General features: G+C 31.9%; 2 protein-coding genes and 1 long non-coding RNA gene across 11 annotated transcripts in view; 2 read left to right on the top strand and 1 right to left on the bottom strand.

The window, feature by feature from the left end:
* The window catches only part of LOC123563800 (uncharacterized), a 54,459-nt gene extending 50,127 nt beyond the window's left edge, over window positions 1–4,332 (bottom strand). The window contains exon 1 of the mRNA XM_053536138.1: window positions 4,074–4,332. The gene's annotated coding sequence lies outside the window, so the exon portion shown is untranslated. The remainder of the gene's footprint in view (window positions 1–4,073) is intronic.
* Window positions 4,333–5,766: 1,434 nt separating this feature from the next.
* LOC123563802 (uncharacterized) overlaps window positions 5,767–16,296 on the top strand; it is a 46,034-nt gene continuing 35,504 nt past the window's right edge. For 8 of the 9 annotated variants that reach the window (XM_053536146.1, XM_053536167.1, XM_053536175.1 and 5 more), the window contains exon 1: window positions 5,793–5,858. In XM_053536146.1, the coding sequence (XP_053392121.1) occupies window positions 5,838–5,858 (21 nt within the window). In that variant the 5' untranslated portion in view covers window positions 5,793–5,837. Of the gene's footprint in view, window positions 5,859–16,296 lie in introns of all 9 variants that reach the window. The other variant, XM_053536193.1, reaches the window with a different exon arrangement.
* Window positions 7,664–10,035, top strand: LOC128554882 (uncharacterized). Its single transcript, XR_008369721.1, has 2 exons — window positions 7,664–8,803; window positions 9,052–10,035. It is a non-coding gene; the product is annotated as an uncharacterized LOC128554882 (long non-coding RNA).

The raw sequence follows: 16,296 nt of genomic DNA on the forward strand, positions 1-16,296 counted from the left end.
TCCGACAACGTGTCCTTTCTGTGCCCAGGACTTTTCTAGAAGAGATATTATGTTGAGACACCAAAGAAACAAACTCCATGAAATCATTCAAGTGTATCCGCAGAGCAGTGAGGGGTATCCACTCTCGCCGCCGCCGCCGCCACATGGCTTACCGCCGCCCGCACAGCAGCAAATTCCACCGTCGCCTCCGCAGGGTTTAACGCCGCCCGCACAACAGCAAATAACACCGCCGCCTCCGTAGGACTTAACGCCGCCCGCACATCAGCAAATACCACCGCCGCCTTCGCAAGGAAAACTACTTCAAACAAAGCCGCAAGAAAAAACTACTGACGCCTCAGAGGACTTAGTGTTTCAACGCCGCCCGCACATCAGCAAATACCACCGCCGCCTTCGCAAGGAAAACTACTTCAAACAAAGCCGCAAGAAAAAAAACTACTGACGCCTCAGAGGACTTAGTGTTTCAACACCCGTTTACCATGATGGTTTCAGGTCCAACGGCTTGCGGGAAGACAACACTAGTCGATGACTGGCTGCAGAATAGCAGCGCTAAGATCAGTCCTCAGATACAAAAGACTTTTTGGTTGTATAGGAGATGGCAGCCAATGTATACCGAAATTCAAGGGAAATCTATCCAAGAGTTGAGTTTCTCCAAGGCATTCCGTCGGATATTGAAGACGATGACGTTTTTGATCAGAAATTGTACAACAATTTATTGATACTGGATGATATGATGTCGGAGAGGACAAAAGAATCACAGAATTATTCACGAAGGGATCGCATCACCGATCTTTGTCAGTGATTTCTACTAATCAGAATCTATACGCCAGCAAGGACCTGACACAGAGGAAAATCTGTCATTACTTAGTGTTACTTGTAAGAGTAACACACTTGAAAGATACATTTACTCGCGCTTATGACCAGACATACAGCGGAGAGATATTTCAAATGAACAAGCGTTACTACCTCAGATACAGGACCCTTCCTATCTATAAGTTATCTGACATGCAGCAGGAAGAAATAAAAGGAAGTTTCTATCAAAGCGAACTGCAAATGGTAACCATTGATCCGGACCATATGTGGAAGATTGAAACAATTTTTACGACAAGAGGCAAAGGAAAACAGATTGTTTGTCAAATGGAAGTACTTTCCAAAGAAATTCAATAGCTGGATTAATAAATCTGTAAAAAGATTTCTAGGAAGCAAAGGAAGCAACCAAAAAGAATAATAGCAGACTCGGTTTGATTGAGTCTGGTCATGAGAGGTAATGAAATGTGCAACACCTCTCTAGCACCGGCTTAAGCGGAACTCTATTACACATATGTTGAATGGACTCCATGATCCCAAAGGACCAGAAAATATAACAACACTGAATTCAAGTACGGGGAGACTTTTTACAGCCGCCACACGGCACTTAAAGATTGCTGTTGTGATAGTTGATAAAATCTGTAAAAAGATCCCTTGGAAGCAAAGAATACAACCAAAAAGAATAATAGCAGACTCGGTTTGATTGAGTCTGTTCATGAGAGGTAATGAAATGTGCAACACCTCTCACGCCCCCTAGCACCGGCTTAAGCGGAACTCTATTACACATATGTTGAATGGACTCCATGATCCCAAAGGACCAGAAAATATAACAACACTGAATCCAAGTACGGGGAGACTTTTTACAACCGCCACACGGCACTTAAAGATTGCTGTTGTGATAGTTAATAAAATCTGTAAAAAGATCCCTTGGAAGCAAAGAATACAACCAAAAAGAATAATAGCAGACTCGGTTTGATTGAGTCTGTTCATGAGAGGTAATGAAATGTGCAACACCTCTCACACCCCCTAGCACCGGCTTAAGCGGAACTCTATTACACATATGTTGAATGGATTCCATGATCCCAAAGGACCAGGAAATATAACAACACTGAATCTAAGAACGGGGAGACTTTTTACAGCCGCCAAACGGCACTTAATGATGCTGTCTAGTGACATTGAGTGAATGCTCTTGTATACAAAACCTTTACTACTATTCCCCATATTATCTTATGTAAATGTGTGCACTATAGGTATATAAATAAAGGTAGAAAATCTACTCTGTATTATGTTACCATTTAAAACGCACCCACCAATGTATGCATTCAAATGAAACTAAAGAGAACAATACGGTATTTACAACATGTGTTTCAATAACTCACTTATGCTAAAATGTAATAAAAACGTAACACGATGCACTTTAAGCATTGAGAAAATAAACTGTGAATATCTTTCGTCTAATTTACTTGTTAAAATAAATACATCAGTTACAAACATAAAATACATACAGTTCCCGCCCCACATACTCCAATCCCACGAGGAAAATAAATATTTCAAGTGTATACAATAAAGTGATAAAATCATGATTGAAATCTCAAACAAATATGTAAAACATTACATACCTGTAAAACATTTGTCAGTTATCCAATCTTTTCTTCTTGACCGTCTGAGAGAAATATGAATTATTTGAAAAACGTTATCAATTGGTGAAGAACACCTATTGATTGGTAAAAATATTAAGCGTGCGCCAGTAACATTTCAACGTAAACATAAATCGTCCAGCTGGTGGTAATTTAGATCTTATAAATTATATAGAATAATGCATCATTTCGATATAAAGAGAGGTTTAATTATGAAATGTTTATAAAAGGGAACATTTCTCTTCGTTTTAATACAAGAAAACGCCTTATTAATGTTAATTTTGGCTTAATAGTATGGCAAATTTAACGGTGAGAACGGGTTGATGTGCTGTATTTTTTTCTACTAACTGTGGTAACCCACGTCTAATATGGGTACTATTCATAACCTCGGGTTTTCCTATACTTGTTGCTATATTTAGTATTTTACTTGGTTGCGATTATATTAGAACAACGGGTGAATCTCTACAAAACACATAAAATAACGACTTAAATCTAAATCAAGACAAAATTAGTTATCAACCGTATTAAAATCGGACGATTTACCTTTGTTATAATATCATTTAAATAAGTTCAATAGTTAAATTGACTTACAAATGGACAGTTTAAAATGTAGAAACTAAATTGGCGAACCGTTTCGTTCTCTGTGTCATACAGTGTGTCAGTCGTTTTATAGCTGTAGTATGTTTACATTATTGACTAATTGAGCGTTAAATTATCGCTGTTAAGTTAAAAATGTTATTTTCACACTGTTGAATGTCAATTAGCATTTTATCGTTTTCTTTATTTTAAACACAGACTGAATATATTGTCTACATTAAATATTAGTAATTCACCATTGTTGTCTTATACATACACAATTCAAATGTTTAATTAAAATAGCAGATGGTTTTAATTACGTTAAATTAAAAATTAAAATCTAGCGGAGAAAATTCCCTCCTCCGAGACCAAGAAGACGGCTTTATATATTACATATAGGGAAAATGATAACGTCACACTCTCTGAAGAGAGGAACATGGCTACTATCTATCATAAGTTTGAATCAAATCCATTTAGTAATAACTGAGATAATGCATCAAAATTAACCTTAAATTCTAAGTAAAAGGAGGAATAATTCACGAATGGACGCGACACGACGTGAAAATACTGACTCCTATATAGCCCCCCTCCCCCGACATGTTTAGTGGGGGTATATAAATATTTGCATGTGCTGCAGTAAGTATAAATAGAGAACGATAACGAAAACATTATGGAAAAAGTCGATTATGTCTTTATTGGTAATTCAGCGTTTACTTCATGGTAAATCAGGGGTTTCTTTATATTCAATACGATTCAAAAGTAGTACAACTATTTTGTCACGGATAATGGTTTCACTACCCGATTCCCCTTTTCTTAATAGTAACAATTAACATGTTATTGTTACAAATACCGTGCGAGAGTAGTATATATATAGTTTTTAATTAAATTGATTTGTTTATAATTTATATAGCTACTGATACGTGAGCCACCGGGAACCTGTTGAACGGGTATTATTATGTCATTGTTACAACTGCTGCATGATTAAATTGCTTTTATATTTTTGCTCTGTTCTATAATATATTAGCGTTGGTTAAAGCTATATAAGTTATGACTTACTTTGTCCAAAGTGTAGATTTAATCTGTCATACAGCGTCGTTGTTCTTCCGCTTCAGCAACCTTCACCTCTGATATAGGATTCTGTAACATTTTTAAAGGAAAGTTAGAACTGTGTCTTGGTGTTACTTAGTAGCAGAAGGTGTCATCAGCTATAAGCAACATTTAACAAGTGGTTACTTGATCAAATAACATATGATAACTGCTTTTGCTGCCCCACTGTTGCACGCAGTTGGTTTAATGTTGGTTTAAGCCTGTCTTTAGTGATGACTATATTCATGAGAATAAATGGCTGCAGTAAGCTGGTTGCAGATCATTGAAGGTGAAAAGCATTATTTGTCTTCTTCCACAAACATCCCTAGCCACTGAAATTAGTTAAGGATTATAACTTATAGACTACCACACTTAAATATCCATAAACATTGATTTTTATCAATACACTTTTAACTGTGACTTTAAAGTTTGAAAATACATTTATGATAAACATGCTGATACCGTATCAAATTCTGAAATGAAAATACAATAAAATTTTACACAAATGTATTTGCTCTTTCAGTCTGTCTGTAACTTATACATTTTTGTGTTTACACTTTCTGTCAGCACAAAGGTAACTGAAATACACATAGAAATATATTTGTGTTTCAAATCAATCCAAGAAACGTATAATCCTACCTTAAAGAATGCAATACAAATAACTCTGTAGCCCAAAAATCAATAAGTCTTTTCTCACAAAATGACTAACAAAAATACATTTTTGTCACCAAGCGTGGTAATGTACGGTGGTCTCTTCAGGACATATATTTCCTTCAGATTATATTTTTTCGTGGGCACAACATCTTATCTCGAGCGAACGGCATCTTATCTCGAGTGCACGACATCTTGTCTCCTACGCATGACATCTTAAATTTATGTTGTAAAGTCCTTTGTGTGTATTCAGGTCATCAGTAAATACGATTGCCGCCGTTTTTGCTTTTGTTTCGTTTATACTGGCTCTCCCAAATGATGTGATAAACTTGTACTAGTTGGAAGTTTAACTAACATCTGAATTGCCGTGATCGTTTGTTATTTTCTTGAACCTAACGTATATAGATAAGATGTCATGTGTGCTTGAGATAAGATGCCGTGCGCTCGAGGTAAAATGTCATGCGCACGTAATAAGATGTCAAGCGCACGAGATAAGATGCCGATTGCTTGGGATAAGATAGCGTGCGCTCCAAATAAGATGTCGTTTTCAGGAGATAAGATGTTGTGCGCTCGAGATAAGATGTCGTGCGCACACGATATTTTAATCTTTGAAAAGTTAATGTCCTAAATATACCATCGTATTGAAGTGTATAATGCATTTCTTATTTCTAATCTAATACATTCAATTTTCTGCAAGATTTTATAAGGGTTATCTTCCTTTCAAAACGTTAAATTTCAAAAAGGTAGAGGTCAAAACTTTTAAATTGTATGTCGCAAGATTAATATCTGATTTTGCCCATAAAATTTGATGTCATTGGTCCTTAATAATTAATGTCAAGACAAGTTAGAAGTTAGAACAGAATCCAATATCAAAGCAATGATATTAAAACATAACTATACACGAGTTTAAAATTATATATACTAGAAATCAAATACAAATTTAAAAAAGGAAGTCCATTTAAGGTTTCCATACTTTGCCTGTTCTACTTTCGGATTAACTTCCAAGTATTGAAATGAAATCAATAAACAGCTGTTTACGATAGCATATATAGGAATATCAAAGGACAAAGCCGTCATAGATACATGTTTCTACAAGTTTCTAAGGTAATAAAACTTTTTAATTTTACACATTTTAAATAATAGTCTATGCCATTATCTGCTTAATAGTTTGGATATTTGTTGAGATCTGAATTATGAATTGATAACAATTTTTAGATAACTTTATTGCGACGAAGCACTGTCAATACAATTAACGTTATGCTATCTAAATGTTATTCTTAAGCATGCAATAGGTCCAGAGTAAATTCAGGTAATTCAGTGGTGTTAGATTTTGTAAGCTGTCATACTCTTTAAACAAGGTTCCCCAGGTGCCACTCCATGCATTATTTCCACTGAAGTGCACCTTGGTAGAGCCACCGACTTTTCCTAAGCAAGATGGCTTCCTCACACAAAGAATTAAACATTCCAAGTGACGTTTGAACCGATATCGGTGAGAGGCTAGTGATTTGAAGTCACACACTTTTACAATCCCGTCTTGGAGGCCCTCTCATACGTATGAGTTATAATGCCTTACGTATGGGTAACTAACTCCTATATAGGAGTTGGTAAGTCGTGCATAGATCTTTTTTAAATCTTATCCAGGATATCTATGTTGTACATAGAACATAGTTATGTCCTGGGAAAATACACCAAAAATGTCCAGGGGAAATGCACTAAAATTAATTGGGACACAGTGATCCGAAGTAAACACCATTTAAAGTACTTGAGTATTGCTGCGTGTGGTGTGTCTAAAAGCTTTACCTTGGATTTATAACAAAATCAACTTAAACCAATAAAAAAATCTAAAACGAGCAAATGCACCGTGTGTATATATGTATAAACATATTCACAAGTTACGTTTAAATGTGCAAGTGTTAAACTCTATAATAAGGATTTGTGTATTGATTTTGATATTGTAAGAATATTGCTTTAACACCCTTCATTTAACTATTGCCCTGCCATTTGTGTGAATATCTCATGGATCAGTTAGCTTACATAAAGCTTTGCAAATCACACAGATCAGAAATACCTGTCGCTACCAGGTATTCAAATGCAAAAAAAAAATGGATCGAAGCTATAATGACAATAGGCTATAAGGCATCTTAAATATCAAGCAATTAACTTCACCGCCATAACAATTGTTAATATCTTTTGCTTATACAATAAAAATAAATGGTCATGGTAGATTTCCCTGAACCAAAGGGCATCCCCCCAAAAAAGAAACACGTTCGACAGGTAATTATATGTAAGATATATAAATAGGTAAGAATGTGTAGAAAATAGAGGTTGAGGTGTTGACGGCAATGAAAAAATATGAATGTATATTCAACATGGTAAGTTACGTTCAAAAATGCAGTCTTCCTACACGACAAACCACAGCAGCGCAAACACTGACATGCACACATCCAAGAACTCAGGATCGTTCGAACTTACTTATCACAGTGGGGCACCGCCCAGGGTGACCGATTGTCTAAATCATGCTTGTACCTAGCCTTACTTATAGTAAAAGTGCAAGGGAGCGATGGGGATAAGTAAATAATTGTGGCATTTGTGAAACAAAGATTCGGTAATTGATACCAATGATGACGAATTTAAGGGCGTGTACTTGACTGTTAAATGTCGATGTTTTGCATAATTCTTTGATTGAATCTGACTCAAAATTGGCACCTTGGTCTGTATGTAATTTAGTTGGGAACCAATAGTTGGCAATAAAGTGGCTATAGAAAGTACCTACAGTACTTTTGGCTGTCTGATTAAAGTTGTTATCACCAGAACATATTTGAATAATTATCACAAGAGTAGTATAGAAACTACCGATTTTAAGCCAATCTGACCTCACTTGACCCCTCACCCTCTTTTAAAAAAACCCAATGCCGACCAATTCAAATTTAAAAAATCCAAAGCTAGCCAGTCTTAAAATACTAACTCAATGCATTTGTACCCTGAAAATCTTTGATGGGCGTAAGGTTGAAGGGTCAATCTGACCTTATTTAACCTATAACCCTTGACCAGTCCAGACAAATGCCGGGTAATTCAAAAACATCTGGTTTTATGAACGTAAGTGGGTTGAAACACCGTCTCCCCACACAATTAAAAACCCCCACAAGTTTAAATCCATTGAAAAAACATATATTTTATATAAAATATATTTCCTTTAAAACACTAAGAAACAATTTTCAATAGTAGTGCCCTTATTGATAAAACACAACGCATTAGATTTTTACTACGTTTATTCATTCAGAAAGCGTAGTAAATATCGGTCGGGTTGCCATGGCGCTGAACAAATTTATCCAATCGAGAGAGTTTACCGCACGGAGTGACAATCGATATGCTATATTATTCTTTTCAATATAGTGTTGTATTATACATCGGACATTTATCAACTTAGATAAAGGAATGGAATGCTATTTTGAACAGTTATGACAAAGGATATGTCTTATAAAGTTAAATAATTAAAGAAAGGACTTATAAAAACACTACAAAGATATGATTATTTGAGATTTCTACAAAGACGTCTTTAGTTTTAACTGCATATTTGGAGAGGGGTGGAGTACTTACTTTTACAATCATATATTCGTTATACTGTGACAAATATTATGAACTTACTAAACAACATGTCTGGAATTCAGATAGATTACAACAATAGAACTTACACCCAACGGACTGCTAACTGTTTACAAATATATCAAACTTGAAAAACAGTTGATCAATTAATAAAATCGAACAAAAAGGATATGATTTTAGACTTTAATAACAATGGATATGTGGAAATATTATTGAGAAATAAAAAGAAAGGGTTTAGTACCATACACACCCAGAACATTCTACACAACGAAGCTTACCAATGGTTCCACCGGTGATGCAATATTATATCAGACGACACACTGGAACTTTCTTTGCTAGAACATTCTTTATTAGTATAAAAAGCTGCGCAGAAGCAAGCTGTTGTTATATACCACAACACAAACAACGATAGAATAGAAGGAAGGGAAATTCAAAACGATTAAAATGTAAGTCTTATTTGACAAACTGTTTAGCCGCCACTTAAATATACAATCTATTTACTTGTAATGTTAATGTATTTTATGTAGATAATCGTTGACCTTAGGTAAAACAAATAAACTTTGCTTATATAATTGTTTAGTTTATTTCAAAATGTATATACGCATAACAACTTATAAATGTACACACTATAGCGAACGGTAGAATTAACGGATATTTAACTAATATAGTTCTTTTAAAACCGTTTTAATTTCAGGGATCATATAACAACAACAGAACTTTTGCAAGATTTGATTAAATTAACCACCCACCTCAGCGAGAACTACAAACAAGATTCTACATGTGCAGAATGGGAAACAATTTTTCACACGAAATATTACTTCAAACTGGCAGATGCGACCAATCCACGACCTCAACGACGCACACGAAATGAGATTAAGAATGAATTAAAAGATGAAATTGTGAAATCATTCGGACAAGGAGCTGTTTTGGACAATTTCAATGCGGATACCTCAACTATAGAAACATGTGCTCAAAGTATTATGAATTTAGATAAACAAATACAAAAGACAAAACAACATATTGTTTTTTGTACTTACAAAATTGGACTCATAATTAAAGAAATGAAAAAAATATGTCCGAAAGATTGCGGATTAGGATTATTTCTTCATAACAATGGTATACATTATTCTGATTCTTATTGTCGACATCTTGTTTTAGTTTCTCATTTAATTCAGAAACATAAAAAATTGCATAAATGTAGCATAAACATCGGAACTTTAATAAAAAAAAAAGAAAACTGATTGAGGAAATATGTAAAGAATTAAACTGGTAATTTGTATTAAGCAATGTTCACGCTTATGTTTAACATTAAGAGAATTTCTATGTATTACGTCACTTCCGTGTACAATGTTCACGTTTATTTTTAGATTTAGTTACTACGTCACTTCCGTGTACAATGTTCACGTTTATTTTTAGATTTAGTTACTACGTCACTTCCGTGTACAATGTTCACGTTTATTTTTAGATTAGTTATCACTTGTACTGAATTGTGAAATTGAATATGATTGTTTGTTTATTTTCGAGTAGTATAGAATATAACATTTTTATTAAAATAATTTATAATTGTTTGTTCGTTTATTCTTTGATTATGAATATTTAGTATTTTATACAATAAATCATACAACGGTACTTTGTTTTGTAACATTTTTATGAAAAATAAACAATAATAACCACAGAGTGTACTTGTTTTGTCTTGATATTGTATGTTGTTATACTTGACTCCAGGTATATATTTGATTACTTCTTTTGGTGGAGGAAGTCCAAATGGATCAAAGTACAAAGTACTTTTCCGAAAACCTCTGGTTTGATTAGAGTACATGTTATTTATATAACAAATCCAATGTGTTCCAGGCCCAAAAGAGTCATCTAAATTTATAATTCCACATTTAACCTTTTCTTTCGTTTTTGGTAAATTATTTCTACTAAATACACCCCTAAAGTTTGTTATACCGAGTTGTTTTACCCATTGTTCAATTTCAAAGTTAGATATTGGTTTGTTTATAATTTTTTTTTTTTTTTACTATAGGAATTCGTCTGTAAGGTCTCCTCTGAGAATCAATCTGTATACCCCGACCATGTCCCTTACCACTTAACAAAGATGTAATCAAAGGTATCCCTAGACTAGCGAAAAGTGTACCCAGAAAGCCACCATTTTGTTTTTGTTTTTGTGTTAATTTAATCACTCCAGATCCTACTAGTTGCTTTCTTTGATTAGGTGTAAGATATGGTGATATTATATTTCTCTTATCATTAGCTACCGAAATCATACCATTCCCAAGTAACTTACTGACACCGGTACTGGCCAGCCCAGAGAGGGCTCCCATGCCTAGAGGAGCTAATATTTTTGGAGCTATTTTTGCTGCCATTGGAAGAATTGTTTTTCCTAATAAACCAGCCAAAGCTCCTAAAAATCCACCATTTTGACCTTGACTGGACATTTATTTTTTTGAAATTGTAATTTCTAATCCCTTATTATTTCTAATAGACTTTTCAATTTGATAAATTTGTGTTTTTGTTAAAAGTAAAGGGAAGTTTCCACGTAATTGTTCATGTTTTAATCTAAAAGTATATGGAATTTTAATATTATTAGCCTGTGCTAAAAAAAATTTTCTGTCCATCTGTAAGGTAAACTTTATATTCAATATAATTTGATGACATTATATACTTTATATTTATTCTAATTTTACTTTATTTCAATTTTATTTTATTTAAACAATAACAAGTTCATTTCCAATAGTATTTATTTCAACTGTTTATTCATACAATACAACTGCATAAACACGAATATTAGCTGCTGGTGCAACATTTAACTTAGCTGTTAATGTAATATGCTTAGGATCTTCTGTTATTACTTCCTTTTTATATTCCAAGTTAAAATGAACAAATCAAAATAAACTATAAAAGTTTGATCTATTTAGCAAACTTCCAGTAGTGTTATTGTTTTGTTTATAATAATAATTAATTACATCGTCATATATTCTTGATATACTTGTGTATTCTGTTTCTGGATAAAAAACACCAACTTCAAGACGACAGGAGCTTAAAGTGCAATCACTATTATTAGCATTTACCCTAAATGTATCTAATAAATGCGGGTCATGTTGTTGTGAATTACTTTTGTTAGGTCGTTGTAAATAAACAAATACATGTTGTGGTTTTGTTATACCAGCTGTTATTCTAAAGGTTATATTATTTTGTCGTGTATTAGTTGATTGTGTCACCATTTCCCGAAGGTATGACCATCTTGCTTTTGTAAATATTTCAGCAACTAGATTAAGCCCAAATTCATTGAAAATTAAACGTGGAACCCATAGTATTAATTTTGTTACAATTACTCTACCTGGATCAACACCAGCAGTTCTATAAAAATTAATTCATCATCATCCGTCAGCTGCAGTGTTATTTGAATTTGACTTGGAGGTAAAATATTAGTCTCTAAACCCTGAAAAAATGAATAATTATTTAACGGAATTTTAGCATTTACCTCTTTACCACCTTCGATTAATTTCTTTCTAATAGTAAACCCCAGATTATAATCGTCATGATCTTTTCTATCTTCAGCAACAGCAGTAGTATCTAAAGAGATAAATTCATTTGTTCCGGTTGTTTCTGCATAATCCTTAGACAATTCAACCAAACTCTTTATATTTACTACCTTATATAAATTATTACAATCATATACAATTTTTCCATTTTGTTTAACCACTTACTGATTAATTATTGATGCTGCATTGTTAATTAAAGCAACATGATCTCCATCAGCATAATTAGCACCATCAGCAAGCTTATTAACTTTAAAACTTACTTCAAAATAGCCATTAAACCAATCAAAATATGAGCTTCTATCATTAATTGTAAATTTTTTGTTGCTTAACATTATTTCCCAAGACAGATATTAAAGCTGTATCTAATTGAATAGGAGTTAGTTCGTATCTTTCACAATATTGTTTTGTTCTAAACATGTATATATTATATATTATTTTATTTTTTATAAATTAATCTGTTAATACGTTTACGCGTCCCCGATCCTGACAATATTCTATTTATTCTCATATTAATATCCCCCTCCTCATTATTTTTGCTGTTATTCTTTTCTTGTAATTCCTTAACAATTAAATCACTAACTGCCGGAACAGGTTTCTTTTTAAATTTTTCAACAATTTTATTAGCAGCTAAATTTCCAACTTCCGTTCCAAACCTTTTTGTTCCACTTTCTAGCGCGGCTTTTCCTGCTGTTTCTAATGCTTTTTTTCCAGCTGTGCTAATTGAAGATGCAACCCCACTTGAAAATAATTTTGTTAAAGTGTCAAAGATACCTGAGCCATGTATATTTTCTTCTCCTGTGTGAGCATCAACATAAATAAATATTCCTTTATTTTTGTCATAAACTTTTTTGTACATTATATAAAACTAAATTTTAATTAATTTCTTTTAATATTAATGTAAAACTTGTTTCAACCTCATTAAAATTAATTATTCTACCAAACACATCTGTAATATATATTCATATTGAATTTATAATATATTTATTAATTTCAGAATATCCAACCCTGTTTGGTTCTTTTGTAAATTGATAAGCTCTTGTTAAATCTGCAGTACTTAAAGCATAGATAATATCACTAAAATTACCATCAACAAGTGAATTATCAATAAGATCACAATGAATGTAAATTGTATCCAAAGAGTTAGTTATATTTGGTGTTGTAGTTCCCCATTCAGTATTTCTCAAAGCTTTTTTCTCAAATCCAAGCAATGTATGAAAATTTGACATTCTTAAATCCAACATAAAATTATCATGAATTGAAATCAAAACCTTAAAACTACTTAAATCAAATTCCAAACTTATTGGAGCAATGTCTGATTTATCAAATTCATAATCATCATTACTTATTAATGTTTCCCTTATGTAATTATTAATATCAGTGTAACTGTAAGAACCATTTGTAAATATAATATCTTTCCATTCTTTACCATTATTATAACGAATTCTTTTATTGTCATATTCATCACTAATATTATGCCAAGAATAAGTCATAGTGTCATACTATCCAAACCAACAACATAAGTTTTATTTTTATCTAAAATTAAAGAACGACTAAATCTGATTGTAAAATCACCCGGAGTATTTTTCTTATCATCTTTAACTGTTTCAGAACTTAATACTATTTTTTGTTCCATTTATATATTCAAGAAAAATACTTTTTATTTAACATTTCATGTTGTTTTGGTAACAATTTATCCATTTTTAATAATTGATCTACTACCCTAATACCTTCATTTTTTAGTTCTTCATTATTATTTCCAGCATCAATTGAACCACAAATTAACTCCAAGTCATTAACCAATTCTTCTGGATTACATGGACAAACGTCATAACCTTGACTACCGGAGGCATTGATGGAATCACCCCTAATTACTTTTTTAAATTTCATAGATCTTTTATTGATAGGTAATCCTGATTTTTCTGTTAATTCTTTAAATATTTTTCTAGAATGAATTGAATGTTTTTTATTATTGTTATATCTTTTATTAACCAAATCAATTAAATCATTATCTACTTTGGCGTTAATAACTTCTTTTCCAGTTCTTTGATCCTTAGCAATTAATTTATTTTGACCATAAAGTTTATTTAAGTTAATAATTAAATTACCATATTGTCCATTTGGTGAAACTTTATTTGTATTATGACGTCTTATTCCTTTTCCCATATACTTTCCTTGATTAAGAATATCTTTAATCGTTTTTCTATATTTTTTTAAATTTTCCTTTTTGGCTATAATTACCTCCTGCCGCTTCAAATCAAGATCTGTGGGATCTTTCATTCTAGTTATTGCACCAGATTCACTACCCAATTTTTTTATTTCATCCGATGCACGTTCTATGACCATATCTAAATCTTCCCTAGTCAGTTTTTCATCAGGATCTTTAGATTTGCTGTGAAAATATTCAAACACTTCTTGTGGTGTGTTATATTTTTTTCTGTCTAAAAGTTTTAAATTAATTTCTTTATTTAACTCTGCCGGATCGAACGACATTGCACCCATTTTTTCTTTTGATTTATATGATTCTTCTATTTCTTTTAATTCTTCTCCTAATTCATCCCGAATTTTTTTTTGACATTGCCGTTGCCTCCAATTCTTTAATGTCATCAAACTCATCATCTTCATCATTCAAACCCATATGATCTTTCGGCGGTAATAACGGTAGCGGTTCTTGGAATAGCTGTGGTAAACCCTGATATGTTTGTATGTCTTTCATTTCATCACCTAATAACGCTAATTGCTCCTTAATTCCAGGTAATGCTTTTAACTGACTTGATAATTGTTCTTTTTGACTTTCTATTCCTTCAGTAATTGGCTTATAAATTTCATTATACATATCCCGATTTGTAGCTTTTTCAATTTTTTCTCTCATTATTTCTTCTTTTAAATTTCTCATCTTTTGTCCGACTAAATTTTTTCTTATTTTTTTTTCATTAAGTTTTGAATGCATTTATATAATAATGTAAGATAATGTAAGATAATGTAAAATAATGTAAGATAATGTAATATTATTATATAATGGAAATTCCAAATTATGATACAAAAAGTAATGCCAAACGCAATAACTTTAAACAACATTATCCTTTTATGCCGGATTCATGTTTCAGAATGTTAGTATGCGGATCTTCTGGATCTGGCAAAACAAATACATTTATGCATATGATACGAAAACCTCTTATATATTATGATAAATTATACCTATATGCTAAAAACCTAGAACAATCTAAATATCAGGTTTTAATTAAACTCTTAAATGGAATTGCAGAAAAAAATAAAATAAATCCAAATGAAATACTTGAATATTCAGCTGATCCCCACCAAATTGAACCCTGTGAGAATCTTGAGTCAGAAAAACAAAAAGTAGTAATATTTGATGATTTTGTATGTGAAGATAAAAAGGTTCAAAATGAAATAACAAAATACTTCATTCAAGGACGTCACAAAAACTGTTGTGTTATTTATTTAAGTCAGTCTTACTATAAAGCACCAAAAGATATTCGGATTAACTGTTCACATTATATTTTATTTGAAAGTTCAAGTAAACGACAAAATGATATGATTTGTAATGAACTAAATATTAACCCTAACTCTTTTGCTAAATTAAATGCAACAAATCAAAAATATGATTTCTTATATATTGACAAACCAAGGAAGGTTTTAAGAAAAAACTTTACAGGAATTATATAATAATTATATAATGGGAGCTTTTAAGGATGTAAAACAAATTAATCAACCTGACAGTATAAGTAAAGTTAAATTTGATATTGATTTAAGTGTTTATGCTACTAAAAACAATTCAAAAAAACTTAAAAAGGAAACGGAATCGTATCTTCACAGAAATAAGGAACTTGATAACACAATGAACAGAGCATTAGATATGGGAGGTAATGAAATAATCAACCTAGGAAATCCAGATAAACCAAACGATGCAGTTTCAAGACGGTTTATGTATAAAAAAGTTCAAGGTGTAATTATAGATGACTATAATCTTGAAGATATCAAAAGTATAAAACAGACACTAGAAACAGAAGTAAAGAATATTGAAGAATTAACAAAAGATTTTAAAAAGAATTCATTATTAATAGTTCAATTACAAAATAAAAATGAAAAAGAAATGAAAGCTATGGTTGATTCTATTAAAGAACTGGAAGAGAAATCTGATTTGACAGATGAAAACATAAAAGAAGTATTTCGAGTCAATTTAAACATTTTATTCACTCAAATTCAAGAATTAAAAGATAGTATGATTAAACATGAAGAACTAAAAGACAAGATTATTGAAGCCGAGAAAAAGTTACAAAATATGTATCAGTTAGAAATCAGAACAGAAGTAAATAAACTTAACACTGACTTTACAAAAAAATACCAAGATTTACTCGATACATTTTCAAATAAAT

Source organism: Mercenaria mercenaria, chromosome 2 (assembly GCF_021730395.1).
Source record: "Mercenaria mercenaria strain notata chromosome 2, MADL_Memer_1, whole genome shotgun sequence".
Taxonomy (NCBI): Eukaryota; Metazoa; Mollusca; class Bivalvia; order Venerida; family Veneridae; genus Mercenaria; species Mercenaria mercenaria.